The 18,884-nt window shown below is 38.2% G+C and overlaps 2 protein-coding genes across 8 annotated transcripts in view; one reads left to right on the top strand and one right to left on the bottom strand.

Annotated features, from left to right (window-relative positions):
• Positions 1-6,605, top strand: part of SPHKAP (SPHK1 interactor, AKAP domain containing) — a 60,173-nt gene extending 53,568 nt beyond the window's left edge. Inside the window, exons 8-11 of one of the 4 annotated variants that reach the window (XM_080409511.1) lie at positions 855-941; positions 2,943-2,995; positions 3,079-3,263; positions 5,799-6,605. In XM_080409511.1, coding sequence (XP_080265637.1) covers positions 855-941; positions 2,943-2,995; positions 3,079-3,263; positions 5,799-5,942 — 469 coding nt within the window. In that variant the 3' untranslated portion in view covers positions 5,943-6,605. Of the gene's footprint in view, positions 1-854; positions 942-2,839; positions 3,264-5,798 lie in introns of those variants that run through there. The other 3 variants (XR_013931687.1, XM_080409512.1, XM_080409513.1) reach the window with 3 other exon arrangements.
• Positions 6,606-8,103: 1,498 nt separating this feature from the next.
• Positions 8,104-18,884, bottom strand: part of DAW1 (dynein assembly factor with WD repeats 1) — a 35,973-nt gene continuing 25,192 nt past the window's right edge. For all 4 annotated transcript variants that reach the window (XM_080409514.1, XM_080409517.1, XM_080409516.1 and 1 more), the window contains 5 exons: positions 17,357-17,459; positions 16,846-16,960; positions 15,684-15,760; positions 13,610-13,772; positions 8,104-12,974 (listed from right to left, as the gene is read on the bottom strand). In XM_080409514.1, the coding sequence (XP_080265640.1) occupies positions 12,940-12,974; positions 13,610-13,772; positions 15,684-15,760; positions 16,846-16,960; positions 17,357-17,459 (493 nt within the window). In that variant the 3' untranslated portion in view covers positions 8,104-12,939. The remainder of the gene's footprint in view (positions 12,975-13,609; positions 13,773-15,683; positions 15,761-16,845; positions 16,961-17,356; positions 17,460-18,884) is intronic.

Consider the following 18,884-nt stretch of genomic DNA (forward strand, 5'->3'; position numbering starts at 1 on the left):
ATAAAAATTAAGTGGTTCAAGTTGACTCGCCATACAGAACTTGTTTGTGCTCATTGACTTGCAGCCAGCAAATTCACAACCTGTTCATGAGACCATTGCAATATCTACGTAAACATTCACTGTCAAATTTATGATGATGTTATAAAGTGAACTGGTACTACTTTTTCTAAATATTCTTAGATGTAATACTTCATTCTTGTGAAGAAGCCAAAGAGAGTACTTCTACATACTACTGGTCCCAACGACCTCTGGCTTTAATTAAAATCTCAGTCTTTCAGAGTAGTCAGAAACATAAGGGGCCATCACTGTACCTGTGGGTTCCATCAGATCCCAGATAGTATCTGGGATGTGATGTAATACACGGACACTGCTGCAGGTTACAGGCGTGGAGTCACCGAACAGGTAAGTAGTATGATGGGCAACCAAATGCCTTGCTCTAAGTTACCATGTTCAGAGGTAGCTGAATCTCTGCGGGTTTTTTCCAGGACATCTCTGTGCCTGATCATCCGTCTTTTCAAGGACTTATGCAGACTGGGTTTTGTCTGAGGCCAAATCTTTGTTGCATAAGCCACTCACAAGAAGATAGTCCACTTTTTTTGTTTTTCCTCTCCAGTTTACATCATCACTTGAGACATGCTCCATCTAGAACTATTTTAATAAAAGCCTTGTTATTTTGAGCAGATTAGGGTGCTTCATTCTGGGAACCAATTGCTGAGCATAATCGGTCATGTGGAACTCCGCGTAACAGGGGGCAGCCTCCTCACTTTGCTTTGTACATAAATAAATTTCAAAAAGATGTATGGAGACACGTTCAGTGCAGCTTGGCACTAATATTTAAACTTTTGCTTTGTCAGCAATGGCAACAGCAGTACAACTAGCAGTCTTGGCATTGTGGACCTGGAAATTTATCAGGAGAACGTGCCATCTTCTCCTATGATTAAGTAAGTAGTCACCGAAGTGAGACTTGATGTTTAGTCCAATTTTAACTGCAAATTGTTTATGCCATCTAAAATGTGCCAAGCCTTGCTTTGCAGCTGCTGCTGAGCTTGCCCTTAGTTTCAGGTAAAAAAAACACAAGCAGGTGTCTGTGCAGAGTGATAACACTGGACAGCGAAAGATCACAGGAAAGCCCACCCAGGTGGATGTCTCAAGAGAATATGGATCCACCAATCGCTCTGCCTAAAAGTTTTCTGCAGTATTAGTTTCCCATTGTGGTAACTTTATTCTCCAAATAAATTCAAATCTTATCAAAACTCTACTGTAATACCAAATCAAGTCAGATAAGGATCAATTAAAGTCAAAGAGAAAAAATACAATAGCATTCTTCCCAATAATAATAATAATTTGGCCGAAAGTACATCTTGCCTGTTGTTTTGGGGCATGTTTCTAATGAGCATCAATTAAATTATCAAGAGATGTGCAAGCACCTGCCTAAAGATTCTGGTACCCTGCAACCTGGTATAACCTGCCAGACGGTGAATGTCCCGATGCAGTCAGGGCATGGCCGCTGCAGAAGCGTATAGGCTGTATCACAGTCTATACACTTGGAATGTAAACTTTGTGAAGCTGGTGATATCAGAACATCTTCACAGCTTGTTACCGGACTGTACTACAACTGTCTTGCTTTTGAGAGGCTCTTTTTTTGTAAGAAATCTGGGCATTCACATTTCTGTAGAAGTACACGGATTCTGTCTGTGCTGCCAATTCAGAGACTAACCTCGTTAAAATACTCCCATCGTCACAGTAGGCAGCAATACCCTCTGCAGGCATTCCTAAAGATGACCACTCTCCCTTATATGTCTGAGGACCAAAGGGATAAATTTCTGCCTCCCCTCATTAGCTTTCAGGGGCTATTCTCAGGCGTTAGCCAACAGGCGTGAGAAGTTTGCACTTCCACAAGTCAAAGTCAAGGCACAAAGTACATCTGCTATTCAAACAGAAAACTGGAAAAAAATCTGATGGGAAGGAAGTTTTAAGCACCTGTGTTCTAAGTCATGAACAACTATATGTTGCATGCTGCCATTTTCTTCTTTCCTCTTACATCTTGCAATAACCACTACGCAAGTATAAATAATCTTAATTCTTTAAAGCCTTGGGGGAGATTCTGAAATCCTGTGAATGAGGGTGGTAAAGAGTAGCATCCTCCCATGCCAGAAGCCTTACGCTTGCAGCATTTCCCCTGACTGAGCGCAGAATGGGACCGCCTGGAAGCGTGTGCTGTCAGTGCTGTCCCTCTGGGAGGGATAGAACAAGTGCAACAGCTACAACATCAATAGTGAATTTGCACTCTCCTGCCACAAGTACATGAGCACGGCTGCTGTGTTCAGAAATGGAAGCTGAAGCAGTGACCGCATGCCTGGAGTTTGTTTCCTGTAGTTTAAGAAAGAGATTGTACCTAAGAAACTAAGACCTTTGGGAATTTTTGCAAGGTGTAAACAGAAATTGTTTATCCAAACAGCTAATCTATTTAAAACCAGAAGTAGCTGATGTCATTGATAGTTATGATTGTGTTTAACGATGAAAGATAAAACTAGAAAGCAAGACTTAAAAAGATTCAGCTGGGGAGAATAGCACTGAAAAAGGCAGACAGTGGAAGTTCAGTATTTCCACCCAGGTTATGAGACTTGCTGTGTCTTACCATAATGTCATCTGCTTGTCACTATGCAAACTGTAGAGATAAACAGATCCTGGTGAACTGTAATGCACAGTGCAACCAGTTCAAGTATTTCATCCTATTAAAGGAATAACGCTGCAATTCCCATACCTTTTCCTGAGTAACAGATTACATAAATATATTCACTATTATATTCTTTCATCCTGTGTAACTTTTTTCTTGCAGTTTTCTAGGTCTTACATTGAGGGAGAAGTTTATCCATCATGAAGCAATGTTGTAGACTGTTCCTAAATATCACTAATAAGCTTTGTTGTTGTTTGTTTCTAAGTGAATTAGTAGAAGAAAAGGTTTTCCTTAAAGAACAGACAGAAAATACAGAAGGTAAGTTGAACCATATCGAGTAAAACACACATTTGAAGTTAACACAAGTAATTGCACAGTAACTGTTGAGAATATTTTTCCAGAAAGTACTGCTGGGCTTTCAGTGGGAACAGCTAATTGTCAAAAGGACCTACTGGTGATAAACTTTGATCTGGAACCAGAGTGCCCCGATGCAGAGCTGCGAGCCACCCTGCAGTGGATAGCTGCTTCTGAACTTGGAATTCCAACCATGTATTTTAAGAAATCTCAGGAAAACAGAATTGAAAAGGTAGTATTTACAGAATTGGGCATACTATTAAGTCACCTTAATCACAGTACCAGTTATGATTTATATGAGTAACTGAGCTTAAAAGCAGATGCAAAAATGTCATTACAGCAAGATGGCAATGCTAGTGTGTATTAAGAAAGGGAGGAGAGGGTTAAACGTGTCGGAATTTAATGTACGTGAAATATTTAGTAGGTTGTCTATGGCACAACAAACAGTATCACCATGAGACCTTCTCCAAAGCCTCTACAATATGCTTTGATGAATCCGTTTGCTTTTTCATATTAGTGGTGCATTAAGCATCAGTGCCCAAGGCAGAATTCAGCGTCCTGTACGTGGCTGCATTGGAAGGGTTGCAGATAGATAGCTTACATGGCGTTTATGCACATAGCTCAAAAAATAAGTCTCTCATGCATGTGGACATCACACAAAGTTCTACTCGCTGACAGTAAAAGCTGACTATGATGCGAGATAAAAGTTGGATTTAAGATTTCCAGCTTTGAAATTTTTTAGCCCTTATGCAGGTTCTGCCTTGCCTGCTGCACTGATTAGGGCAGCCTCAGGCAGGTCGGACCTTGCACCTGGCTGTTCATAAAGTTAGAGCTGGGGCTACCACAGGGTGTCACAGGGGCCTGACCCCTCCTGTGCATTTAGGTGAGATCTGCCGTGGACAGATGCGTTGGCTTTATAGTCACGTCGTGCTGGCAGGAGAGGACTGCTGCTCACCAAGGAATGGGCCCCACCGCCCAAATGTACAGAAGTGACTTCACTGCAGAACAGCAATAACCTGTTGGCTCAGGTGCACTGTCCGACATACTGAGACTAAACAGACCTGTCTGTGTAGACGTACCCCTATGTTATTACTATCCTGAGAGACAGTTCTAGTCCAGGCAGTGACCAACCAGTGTTTCCAGTGGACTCATATTTGCTATCACACATCTGCTACTTGGAAAATTAGACTGATTGAAATGTTTTGCATCATTGCATGGAAATTATGAAGCACCTCCCCTGGCTTAGCAATAAAAAAGTGCTGTGTGTGGCAGCACTCCTAGCCCAGGCATAGCTTTGCCTCTGCCAGCCACCATTTTGAAAGCAAAGTCTACTTTCAGGGAGAGGCAGACAGGATCAGACTACCAGAACTGTGAAACCTTCTGAGCTATTAGTCCAAGCCAGAGCACCAAGAGCAGCACTGAAGTCAAACATGGTCACAAGAAGCGCAAACTGTTTCTATTCCTGAATGATTAGTTGGTGCTCCATTGTACATACCACCAAATGCCACCCACAGTATTTCAGGAATGACCAGAACAGCCCCATTTCCAAGATCACCAAGAACAGCTCAAGCCTTAAGGCTTACCAAAGTGTCACGGTTTTCAAATCAATTAATGAAAAAAGTATTACAAATCAGTATTTTGGTCTTTTATAGGAAGATCGTTTTAAGTAGCGGAGATATTGTTTGATTTTCTTGAGTACATGCATTTGGGAATCATAAACATAATTTAAAATGCATTCAGCAGCAGCGGTCCAAATTGCATCTAATTAAAGAAACAGCTGTCAGCTTTACCCATGTGCTTTGGCAAACAGTTAATTCAATTGCAAAAATACACTAGAGAATAATGAAGCACATCCTGCCTACAACAGTGCTCTTGGAAATCGCGTGCCTATTAAATATCATTAAAATACATATTAAAAGTTTAGGCTTCAGCATGTAAATAGCAAACAGCTACACTAACTAGAGACATACAATATTTTCTTGTGTGGTTTAAAACTGGAAACGTAGGAGCAGCGAGCTAATTAGATATTGATTGTGAAACTCAAAGAAATGAAAAGCTTTGATTTTCATTTATGTGCTTCAGAAAAAGATGGGACCAGATGTATGACACTGTGAGCCCATTATTAAGTATAAAGTGGACAAAATTCAGGATTTTTTACAGCTGCTTAAGAACATATATTTAACCTTTGGTTTATCCGGAAGTTAAAACAAGATCAAATATAGATACTCTCTGTGATTCAACCACAACTGTAATAAATGTCTTCATGTGACAATTTACCCAGAATTCCCTCTCGCCAGTACTATGTGAATATTTAAAATACTATGGGATGTGTATGTGGAAATACAGAAAATATAAATTAAAATATAGCTAATAGTAACGAGGAGCTATATTTTCTTTAAAATGGATGGTCACACTTCCATTTATGCTGACAGTGAGCTGTCGATAACAAAGCTGTGATCCTTTATCAAGCTCACTTTCACTGTTCTTACTTTCATTGCAATAAATAAAAAATAGTTGATGACAGCAGCTAATTTAGAAAATGTCACGAGACCTGACCAGTCTTTGCAGAGCTATGGAACTTCAGAAATGAAGTTTTATAAATAGAAAGAACCTTTACGTTTCTGCACGGTGAATTGTGTCCTCTCCCTCATATAGTAGTGCATCTACCAAGGATGTTCTTATAGCAGCCTGGGTGTATTCATTTAACAAAACCTTAGCAAAACATTAACCAAATCCTAAGCATGTTCTGTTTTGGTTTTTTGTTTAGTTTTTGGATGTTGTGCAATTAGTTCAACGGAAGTGCTGGAAAGTGGGGGATATTTTTCATGCCGTGGTGCAGTACTGCAAGCTCAGCGAGGAAGGCAGAGAGATGACACCGAGCCTGTTCGACTGGCTGCTCGAACTGGGTTAAGAAAGTTCACCTGTTCAGAATTTTTGTTTTATTCCAGTTTAAATAAACAGTGGTTTGTGTAATGCTGTGATTTCCAAACAACACCGAATAAAACAAGCAACGGTATACAAACTCTACAGAATCAGCACACGTGCATTCCACAACTGAACCAGGAGCAGTGAAACCAAGGTGTATTGTATCTTTCTGTATCATGAGAGACTCTTGACATATTGTGCTATAGGATGTACTGTACTAGGAGGGGATGGATTTTTAGCCTTCTGAATTAATGGACTACACAGTAAAGGCTTAATTATCTAATGTGTTCCATCTTCATCAGTTCAATTAAATCAATCAGCTAAAATGGGATAGTACACCAACGTTCAGTTTTAAAACACCAATATTTGTACTGTTTAACTATTAGAACCAGCGTATGTTCCAGGATGCCTAGACACACCCATGTCCCTATAACAATTTGTTTTTAACTCCCCATAGTCTGCTAAGGGTTAAAACCTTCTGAACGCTTAGCACCTTTGCAGTTAGACAACACAGTGAGAAGCTGCTGAAAACACAGTTTCTTTCCACGTGATAATTTTTCTTCCATAGCAGTTCCCGATTCCTGTTGTGCTCTCAAGGAAGTAAAATCTAGACTCTCAGTTACTCCCCTTAAAACAAAAAAAAAATAAATTATTCCTTTTCACTTGGAGGCAGCGCAGTTCAGTAGAGCTACACCTGGCACAGCCCTGAACACAGCTCTGCCAGTCAGGGCCGCGGGTCCTGAGCCCTGTCGCATCACAGACCTGCCACGATAGGCAAGTCATTTCACCTCCGTGCCTCAGTGTCCCTACCTGGTAAGAGGGAGTAATGATAGTACAATTGTTACGTAAAGTGCTTCTATTTCAAGCACTATGTAACATGCTACATATCAGTTAAAAGCAGTGGGGAAAAAAAAATACTGTTTTCATTTTAATCAAATCACTAATAAGGTGAAGAAATGCATATCTGAAATAAGAACCATCTTATCATCAAAATCTTAATGTTAATTTTTATAGCTTACAAGAAAGCAGAATGATTATTAAAATTTCAGCATACTTGTTCATTTTGGATATAAGCGTTTGGACTGTATGCGATAGCTTACGTTACTATAACATTTATATAACTGTTTGATAAGATATACTATGGTATTGTCTTGTTGAGATGATCTGTTAGTATCATGTACTTAATGATACATTCTCTTGACTCTGCCAAAGAGATTGGTTTTGAACTTAAAGGTAAATACAACTTATCACATCACAGCTCTTCTGCAGTTTGTTTCTTTGAAAATACTTATTTTTCATCTCTCCCTACCCAAATAGCATAATAGAAAATCTGCCTGCTTTTTCCAATATTCAAGAGATGTTTTATTTTCCATATAACAATATATGCTTCTGTAATATTTCTTGGGGAAAAAAAAAAAACCTATCCTTTTGCACTAAATATTTTTGAAAATTTTGAAGTAGTTTTAAATAATTTATGAAAAAGAGCCATATTCTCAATTTTATCTTTAAAACCATTCCTAAACTTGCATGATCGCATCACTCATTTGTTATGAAACGCAAATTGTTAGCAAATCAAAATCTAACGTGGAACATTAACACGAGTAATTCTCCATCTACTGTGCAGAACATACGAAACAGTGAAGGTGACTTTACTGTCAAGGTAAGGGTCAATTTATTGCGTACACTGAACATAACTGTGCAGTCACTGGGCCTGCTGCTAAGAATTGCTGAACATCCATAACTCCCGCTAACATGAGCGGCAATTCTGAATGCTCAGCGTTTCTGAGGCTGGAAGTTAATAACAAGCACCAAGTACTACAGACTTAAAGTGCTTTGTTTAAGTTCATAAATGGGAAAGTGTATTTATTTTTAAACCAAATACAGTTAGTTGTCCGTATAAATTTTTTGCTGTGATAGAATAAATGTTTACTTATCCTACAAAGCACAAATACCATGACGGAGTTGTAACAGTGTGATGCAGTTTCTCTGTACAGTAGTTCTTAATGTTGCAATTTATTCAGAAATAAATTTATGTTATAATGTGTGTCCTCTTTGCCGTCTTCAGAAGTTCATGAATGTGCTGTGGGTTTTTTAACCTATTAAATAATATTTGCCTGCCATCCCTGTAGCTTCTCAAGGCTCTGCTTCTGGATAAAAAGTCTGACTCATGGCCCTGACCAGAACAAGTCAGAGCAAGCTCCAGGTCTTACCTCATTTCCAAAGCTACGGCTTTACTCAGGTTCCATGATTCATTCAAGTGATACAAGGCTAATCATAACATTCTTAGTATCACAGTAAAATAAATTGCATATTCATTGCCAGAAAAACCCTCAACACACCAAATCTCTTGTAAGTGTTCTCTGTAGCTGCTTTCAGTACTTGCAAAAGCGGGCAGGGGGTGGGGAGACAGAAGCTCTGGAGTTTCTTCTGCTTGTGTAATTTTGCACAGATATTTACTACCCTACTGCCTAAGTATAAAGGTCTTTCTACTGCTAAACAGAAAAGGAAACCAACACTTCGCTGAGTAAATCAGAACAGGACTTGTACACCATTAAAAAAGGCTGAAAGAAAGTCAATCTTAAATACACATAAATGGGAACTTCATACTATACACAATTTCAGGTGAAAATCAGAGTAAACGATAAGCAGTTCGGCCCCTCTGTATACACAAGCGTGATGGAGGTTGTTAATACCATGAGGGCATGCTGGGGACGGCTGCTCACTATCTTTCCCAATACAAACCAGGACTCAACAAATGAAACTCACAGGAGCCGGATTCAAAGCAAGCAAAAAGCGACAACATGTTATCAAAGGACAGGATGCAAAACTTGTACACAGGTTCAAGTGGGAGCTGGTTAAGTGCTTGAACGAGATGCACCACAATCAGACAAACCCCGTGAGCCTCAGGAGATGCCCTGGCCACCAGAGGCCACCCATGGGAGCAGCAGGCACGTTTACCTTGGCACCTGCTGCAGCACTGGTCCCAGTCAGGGTGTCACTGGTCCCAGTCAGGGCAGCCCCGCCCACCTTCAACTCTGCAAGAAGCCTTTGGGGGAAGGTGCCCGCTATCCCGTTGTTGACTCTACCACCCACCTAATGACAAGCAGAATGAGGCCTATAGATATATTAATTCAAACAGGAGAATTACCTATCGAAAAATAAGTATTTTAAAACTTTTAGTTTGGATTTGTTTAGGGCACTTTAAATGTTAGGATAAGCAGCAGTTGAAAAACTATACCTCAATTTTGTCATAACGCTGGAGATTTTCAGTATCTTCAGGTAAATTAACCATTTTATTGTGGTCTGTGATAAAAGTGGTCACCTGTTTACAGTTATCTTATTAAATTCAGCAGGTAACTTTTCTGGAGAGGCCGATTTTGCTGTTTCTCTTGTCCAGTTTCATGCAGAACTGCATGACAGGCAAGCACAGGAACGCCACCATGAATCCTGCACTCCGACTTCCAAAATGACAGGAAAAATACCCACCACTCCATTGAAATAGAGAAGCCACGTGAGCTACTTAATAAAACAAATTCCAGCTGAGAAGGAAAGCAAATCCATACTAGCAAATTTAAGAATTTTAATTCAAGGCAGAACCATTCCTAAGCCTGCACTAAATATAAGCTTATAATGCCACTACTTCATTTTTTCAAACCTTGTGTAAAGCCAGTCATTACAAGGAACAGGCCTTCAGAAAGCAACTTGCAGCTGTACGGCATTTAGCAGGACAGACAGTTAAACCGAGTCAGCTGGGCTATCAAACTAATTAAAACAATTTGAAGTGAAGGCAGGTCTGGCTGATCCTGTGGATGCTGTGCCCCCCTCCCAGCTCCAGCTGAAAATTAGACAATAAAGTGGAGCAAACTAGAAAATACTATCAAGCAGGATATGTTTCAAATCTTTTCACAAACTACCCAGAAAATGCAAGTGATCACATGGAAGGAGCCGAAAAAGAAATTCTCACAAAATTCCACTTTTAAAACATGAGTGGGTATGAGCATTCCTATTCAGAAAACAATTTGAATCTCAGGAGATAGAAACAGCATACATCAAGAGTCTCAAGTACAAATTGTGTGTTTACATGGAAATCCTTCCTCATCTTTTTCTTGTAAAATTTGTGTTCTGTCCTGGGGAAGTCACATGATACAGGCTAAGGGCTATTTTCCCTGAAAAACAAACTTGTACATTTACAGTTATATATGGAAGGATTCAGTGGTCTAGAGGACAGAAACAATACAGCAAATATGATTTCCACTGTGACAGCCCTTGCTAAGGCACACCTTGGGCATCTCCCGAAGTAATCCTGGTCAGTCTGGGCACAGGGACTCCTGGTTGCCAGCATTTCAGGCTAATGTTGAAAGCCGCATCCCACTCCAGCCACCCAGTGATTAAAATAGCAGCTTGGAGAATGCAAGGTATGTAGCAGCCAATGTTTTTTTAATAAGATTAAAGAGGCACCAGACAACAGAGCTAGAGCACACGCACGCACGAGCTGATTTTGGTTGCAGGGTCTGAAGTGGCATTAGAGAAAGGGATCAAGCTGCTACCAGGGACACAGAATGGTTTCAGGAGGATACGTCTATTCAATGCACTCTTAACATATATCTGTATAATTTATTAAATCTACATATGGGGAAACCAAGGTGCAGACAACCTAATATCAAAGCATTCATATGATGGTACCTTACGTACTACAGAAGTTCTTACAATGCGCCAATTCAGCACACTTTCCAGCAGTGCTGAGTCACACCAGATGTGAAAGTATTTCACATTTGAGCAGGAAACCTGGCTAACTTAGCTTGAAAAGCAATTCTACTTACTGAGTGGACCTAGGGAGTCAGAAATAAGAGCCCAGATGGCCTCCCAGTCCAATGCTTAGTCTATGAAACCTCAACTCACAATTTTACAAAAAATAGGATAACAGCTCAAAGCCAAAAGCTACTACAGATGTTTGATTCACTGAATCACTAGTATAATATAAAAGTCATAATGGAAAAGGCAACAAAAAGTAACCCAACCTGAAAGATTAAGGGGAAAAAAAAAAATCTACTTCCTAACCACAGTCCAAATGATTTTTTTCCTTTGTGGTGGTTACACAGAAAATAACATTTCAGGTTTTAAGTACGTAGCAGTATCCATACACATTTCATCACACCAATTTTCCTCCATTTTTGTCAGCTGGAAATACACACCTGTGAGTACAGCTGCAGTGCAATCCGACCTGAGGACACCAGGCAATTTTGAAGTAACACAGAACTACATTGCCCTTCCTGCCCCTTTCAATTCCAGATTACTGAGATACATTTTTGATATCGTAACTCTTTGCACAAGAGAAAAGGGAACACCATAAGCATTACAGTAATATTCATAGCAACCACTTTACCTACTGGTAAAGGTTTAATTTTAAGCAATCTGCATCACATTTCTTAGTTTTCCCACAAAATGATACTACTTGAAACAATGAGGATATTCGCCAAGTAATCACAGGCACTTTTGTTTCTTCATTTACACACAAGAATGCTGGCAAACACTCAGAGACAGTCAGAACACATCAGCATTAGTAACTTCCTACTAGATTTAACAACATTTAGAAGTCCATAAACACCCAGAGATGTAAACATAAGCAACATACCTCAAGTTCATTCTCTGCTGCACATTTCCTTTCTTCCTTTTTTTCTCTCAGTCAACACACATACCTTGTTCAATCCTACCCACTTCAGTGCTTCATCCTTCTTCCAAGGCTGCTGGAAAAGACTAGTCGGCTCCACTCTTTCACTGCTCCCCTGCAAAGAGCAACTGCAGCTTCAGGTACTCTGCTAAGAAGCAGGGAGAGCTTCTTATGAACAATGCTGAAACCTGTTAGCGATTGCTGGTGAGAGGTAAACCTGGGCAAGAGCTCATTGTAGAGTGGTAAATAACTTGCAGGAGTTCCTCATCCACTTCTCAGTTTATGTCATGATCCTTGGCTCCAAATCTTTGGTGCGTTGAGTTTCTTCATGCTGGCCATAATATCTGGACCGGGATTCAGAATTGGAGTCACCACCATAATTTTTTACCTCAGGTGAAAATAGGAGAATGAGGGCTCAGCAGAAAGGAAAGGAATGAACGGAAAAATGGGGGCAAATACAAAAAGGGGGCGAGTGGGAGTTTAACTACAGCATGCATGCAATAGTTAATAGCAGTGCAGTTCACAAATGGTTGCTGGTTTTCTCTAGAAATACCAAGTGGAACATTGTATTACAATTAGTGAAACTGGCATTTTAACTTGATACTTTATCACACAACAAAAAAATTACACTAAAAGTTCCCAGAACAAGAGCATAACAACACCCCTTTCACACCTGAGAGTATTATAACACTGTGGGTATTTTATTACAAGGGTTACAAGTTAAAAATTACACACAACAAAATGGAGCCATCCTACTGGATTCATTCACACTAATCATGATTTCTCCCAGGTGACTAAGATAACAGAGCCAGAGTCTTCTCGGTTGTACCCAGTGAAGAGGCAACATGCATAAATTGAAAGAGAAGAAAACATTCCATTTAAACACAAGGGGGAAAATGCAACTTTTTTACTGTGACACTGATCAGACACTAAGCATGTTTCCCAGAGAAACTCTGGAGTCTCTGTCCTCGGAGATACTCAAAGCCATGCCAGTCCTGGGCAGCCTGCTTGGCTGACAGTGCTTTGGGCAGGGGTGTTGTACTAGATGATCTCCAGGAGGTCCTTTCCAACATTTACTGTTTTGTGATTCCATATCTACCAGACATCAGCAAAGTCAAATCTATCAAAATCTAGGTAACTTTTCTACTTCAGTAAAGCTGAAGGCGAACAAAGAGGGTGAGAGAAAACAGGTTTGAAAGACTGAGTTTATTGACTATGAAATTCACAAAGTAGGCAAATACCAAACCGCATCTTTCCTTCTCTTCAGTCAGTGCCAAGTAGGCATACACCAAACTGGATCTTTCCTTTTCTTCAGTCAGTGCCATATTCTACAGGAGTTATCCTTGCTTCCTAGTAATAAACACACATTGTGAAGGAATAATTTAGCTGTAACACACAATTTAGCCATTTTTGTTAACACCTACATTAACAATCTACCCAGAATGCTGAGAAGCCAGCCAACTATTTTTCTGTCCATGACTAGCAACAGTCTGTAGGACCTAGAGCAACAGTTTTAGCTGAGAGCATCCTGCCTCCCATATTTTGGTAATTCAGTCAAAAGATCAAGGCGATCAAAAATACTCTGTTCGCATCTTTTCCCACTCCCACAACTTTTTGCCTGAAATAAGGGAACCTAAACAGAGTTCAGTGCCAAATACACACAAGGTGTGCTCCTGCCTTTTGCTCATCCAGACCTCCCTCACTTCAATGCATTGTGAAAAAATGGCTTAGTCACTGGTCTGGTGCCAGTATATGCCCATATAGAGATGCTAGGGTATTCCCATGCCTTTACACAAATTTGTTCATGGTCATATTCACAAAAGTGAGGTTTTAGCTTTTTTTGACTGTATTTTAAGTCACTGCTGGTACTTGCATTTCAGACATGGTCCCAGGAAACTTTTCCAACTCTTATTTTTTTTTACCATAACAAGATTTCAAGTGTGTCTCAAAAATAAAAGGAGAAAAAACCTGAATATATTAGTTACCTGTAATGATTATATCGCCTTTGTAATTGAAAGCACAGGAGAATATCTCATCAGTATGACCCTCTAATATCTGAAGGCACTGTCCAGTAGCAGCATCCCAGAGTCGAGCTGTTTTATCAGAGCTGGCTGTTAGTATACGATTGCCTTTAGGGTTGAAACATACCTTTAAAAAAATATAGAAAAGAGTTATATTAATTAGCAAGCCAATATGCCTAGAAAAGGAAGCATATCTAGTGATTAAAACATGAGAACAGAAGCCAGCAACTGTTGCATTCAGCTTTTCAGCTAAAATTAGGGGTAGCACTCCCCTAGAGTCAACTTTATTGAAATGTTATTACTATTATTCCAATAATTCCAAATTTATACATATTTTATAGAGTTCTACATGAAATAACATACGTCTCTGTAATAGAAAAACTTCCACTGAAGGCAACTCATTTTGTCTTCATATTTGTTAACATTCATTGTCAAAATTGCATGTATTTCCAGATAATCACGTATATTTTCCTAGCACTAACTGGACAATCCAGGTTTATTATATAATGCAAAGTTGCTTAATTACTAAGGGCAAAATGCCTGTTCCTCAGAAATCCAATTTCCAAGTAATAATCTTCCCAAAGGATCACAGCTACACAGAACATCTGCAGAAATAGACTGACTTTTCAATGTGTTCCCAGATGAGCAGATTCTCACTTCCAGCAAAGAAATCATGCCAGCACTACGGACCCTGCTGGAAGCTGTCCCTAACCCACCCACGTGTCAGCACGTATTCAGACTGCATTCCTCAGTGCATCGACACTGAGCGTGAAATATTGCAGTAACTATATTAAGCAAGGAAAGACTAGCCCTTCTGAAATTAATATGCTCTCAGTGGAGTGATTATAATTGCCAAATCAATCCAATCAAAACATGTGAGTTTTGTTCACTAAGAACCACTCCAGTTTCAAAATATTAACATTTCAATTACAAAATACATCAAACAAAAGCAGCACAGACTTAGCATACTAACCTAAGTTAAGTGAAAACTATCCAGTTGAAAGAATAATGAAAAGTTGCAACAGTCAAATATCAAAGTTTTAAAAATATGTACAGTTTGGGAAGTAACTAAATGCATTTGGAACTGAACTTTGGCATGCAAAATTGAGCCAGACAAGTCTTCCAGCAAAGTACATGAGCACACTCCTCATGACAAAATGATTTTTGAAACAGGCTTTATACTTGCAAGTCCCTTACACACTTCTGAAAATAAGACTCTCCGTGTATTTTGCCACAGAAATATGTTTTTTCTGTTCCGTTCCATAAATTGGGTGTGCAGAGAAATGAAAAAAAGTAAAGAGGAACAGATCTTGTAGAAGCAAGGAATAAGGGTGATAGTAAAAGCCTCAGAGGCAATAGCTTTAAGATGCCATCAAAAGACTAAAAAAACTCATGCTTATTCTTTCAGAGAATCTGGGGCCCCAAGGGCATAACACAAATGCAATTTAGGACAGGTCAGACAGAAGCTCTATTAACTATGATCATAGGGGGCAAATATTTGGACAGCATCTCTCTCTCTGCTCCCCTTGTTCTCTGCCAAGCGGTAGTGGAGAGCCAGCCTATATACTGTTTCAGAAAAAGGACAGGGGTAAGGAAACACAGTCATTTCAATGTTAACAAAGCCAGGTATTGATCCCTGGGAGGGATGGACTCCTTAAGTAGCTTGCTGACCGCAAACTTTCAGTTCTAAAGAATCAAATAGTAAATGACATGACAATATGGAAAGATGACTCTTGAAGCCTATAGGACTAGCACACACAATACTATCTTAGCTCAGAAGTAGGGAGCTAAGCTTTTAAAAATACATTTTTGTATTTGTATTTTGTATGTGTATTTTGTATAAATAACATTTACAAATAGCTTTTACTTGAAATGAATGTTCCTTTAGTAAAGACAACTTCTTAGCCAGACCTCTCAGTCTTAAATATTAATGATTTTACCACCACATTCTTTAACAGTATTCCCGTGTCATGGAATAACTGATGGATTGAACGTCACTAATCAAATAAGAAAAGGTGCAAACCACAAACAAACTTACCTTTGAAATTTCACCTCCATGCCCCTCCAGCTTTGCAATGCACTTTTTTGTTCTTGCATCATAGACTCTTGCTGATCCTGTTGTAGATTAGGAGCCTTTTGTGATTGTTATCCTTAAGCATGCATTTCAGTAAGAACATTTTGATAAGGTTGGTATGACCTCATCCTCAGGTTTGATTTTAAAATAGAAAAACAATCTTAACACAGTTTCCCCCAAGGACAAAGTATGTCAAAAAGGATCTGTAATTTGGTTGGAAAAGGTTGAATTCTTAATGGTTTCTGCTAGAAAATTAACATGTGAATACAAATGTCCACATACAGCATGGATTACTGAGGTCTGTAAATTTAGGATGTATGTACAATATATTCTGAAAGCTTTCATTACAGTTCAGCTATTCATTCTATTTAATAAGCTATTAATTATATTTAATAAGCTATTGATTTCAGGAAATTTTTTACGCTGTCTTATGTTGTAATTTAGCAGCTACAACAAATCAGATGCAGAGTGCCCTCATCCAGTCTAGTATCCTGTCTCTGAAAATGGAAATCAAAACACTTAAGTATGTAAAAATAATATGGTATCGTCAGTATGCACTATAATATAACACTGTACAGACAAATACAAAAATCTATTTATTTATTATTATGCAATTCCTAAAGAAATAATAAGCATACAAAACCGCTGTACACCAATAACAAAGCAAAATTGCTTCTTTCACTACCTCTTTATTGTGTATTCTCTTGCTGTACATATGGAAAGCCTAATAGCAAATGCACCATTAAAATTCCAACTACCTTTTTCATTTAAGCCTAAATTTGAGCCACCCAAATAAAACTCATTTAAATTCATTCAAAAACTATTTACCTAAACATTTAAGCCTTTTCAGCCACAAGTGAGATATTACCCTGCAATTTTGAAGCTAAAGGGGAAAGACGTGTTGAGTTGTTTAAAGTGTGAAAAATAAGAAAATTTTCACTGGGGAAAACTTCTGAAATTTAATGCCAAACTTTCTGTACTGCAACAAACATTGCTTGATCTATAGTTTTGAGTCATGATACTCCTCTTGCATCAAGCTACATTCAAAGCAAAACCAAAGGAAAAGGACAAAGGTGTTTTACGCTACTATTGCAATTCTTATAGCAGTCCCTGTCACTTAACTTACCATCAGCAGAAGCAGTTGCAATACGCTGGCCAGCATAATCAAAGCAGACATCCAGTACTTCATCACTGTGACCTGTTAAAGTTGCTATATGTGTCCCAGTCATAGCATTCCACAGCTGCATAGATAAATAAAAGTAATTTTTTTTTGCTTATTTTAACTAGTTTACTTGGTAGATATCTAGTTGATCCATAAAGCAACATATATAGGCTCTTTCTGATGTCTGACAATGCATTAACATGAAAACTGCATATAAATCAATAAAAAGTCACTGTTTAGTCACTTTAATGAAGTCCTATTTTTTTCTCCAGTGTATTGATTGAACAAGCCTTAAAATATTTATTGTTTTTTAACTGGACTTCACTGAAATTATTAAGCTTATAGGTTTTGTATTTACTTGTAAATTCTTCAGTGAATTACATGTACTAGTTTAAAATAATGTTTTTCCATTTACAAAATATATATATATGTATATATCAAGTAGCTGTATTCACTACATATTCAACTTTCTTACCTTGCATGTTTTGTCCATTGATCCAGTGACTATGAGAGAACAGTCCCAGCTGAACTGTGCACTACTAATCTCTCCTCGGTGACCTATTAAAGTATGTAACACCCTACCAAAAAAAAAAAAAAAATCACATTTTTAGTGCGGATTTTTATACACGAATATAAATTATAAGGAAATGTAAAAAAAATGGTATCTCTGAGGTGTCAAGTCTTCACCATTTTATCCATTAAAGCAATTAAATGGAGTGGTACAGGTCATTTAGGATTCTGGTACTACATCAATTCCCTTTTTTTATCTTTGACACAGAGAGGCAGTAAGGAATAAAATGGAAAAGCCCTCTCTTCTCTTTCAAAAATATTTTAGTGAATGTATTTCCAGTGAAATGTGTTGACCTTCCAGTGCCAGAGACAGACTCCTTTTATTCATCTACATGCAAGGCACATACAGCAAGTTTTTCCACATTACTCTCCCATTATCCTACTTCAGTGAACAGAAAACAGTACATCTTTAAAACTCCATATAATCTAAACCTTTTATAAAATCCACCAAAGATTAAATGGAACTTGATCAGATACTTAATATGTACGTGTTCCCAAGTAACAGGCAAATAATCACCAAACTGAAATATGATTTCTAATCTGCATTAATCCTAAACTTCTTGCAGCACAAGACTGGAAACACTAGTTCCATTAAATTCTTCAGCTTTAGCAGAATACAGAGGGTACAATTAGCCATTATTGCTTCCTGTGAATTAATGGCCTATAAAGAAATGAACCCTAAAGAAGATTAATTTTATATACATATAAAAGGATTAGTAAACCCAGTTATTATCACAATGCTAATTAATATCACTGTACCATTAATAAAAAAACTGCTTTAACTAATGGATAAACTAACAACTAGAAAAAAATGAGTTTGACTGAAATGTTTTTATTCATTGCATAAGATATATAACGGTAGTTGTATTAATATATATGCTAAATGAACAGCAAAACAAATCTGAGCACCTAAATTTTCTGTTTATGGCAACAAAAACTTGATATTTTGGGGGTTTTTTGAAACATCTCAAATGAGATTTGAAAATACTCATGTCATTTTACAGAATCACTCCTTTTACTTTCTAACAATTGCACTGCTGTAATTGTCCAGACCTTTTTACAATAAAACCAAAAATCAACAAGCAGAAAACAACAGCAGAAAACTTCTTAATTTTGTGAACATATTATCTGGCCAATAAGACTGCTGTTATTGTAATACCTAATACCCAGAATACCTAATAATGAAAAAATTGTTAATTTAAAATGTAAAAGTTTTCATTTCCAAATTTCAAAAAAGCAGCTCAGGTTTCAAGCTTCAATGTAAATATCCAGTCAATAAACAGAATAAATAGCAACATATGGAACATATCACAGAAACCACCATCTATCAGACACACAATTAGAAAGAACCCAGAAAACAGGCTTGTCAAATACCATCAAAATTTTCCATTAAAATTATTAAAGAAAAAAAAAATCACCCAAAAAATCAGCCT

The sequence above is a fragment of the Falco punctatus genome, assembly GCF_963210335.1.
Source record: "Falco punctatus genome assembly, chromosome: 13".
Taxonomy (NCBI): domain Eukaryota; kingdom Metazoa; phylum Chordata; class Aves; order Falconiformes; family Falconidae; genus Falco; species Falco punctatus.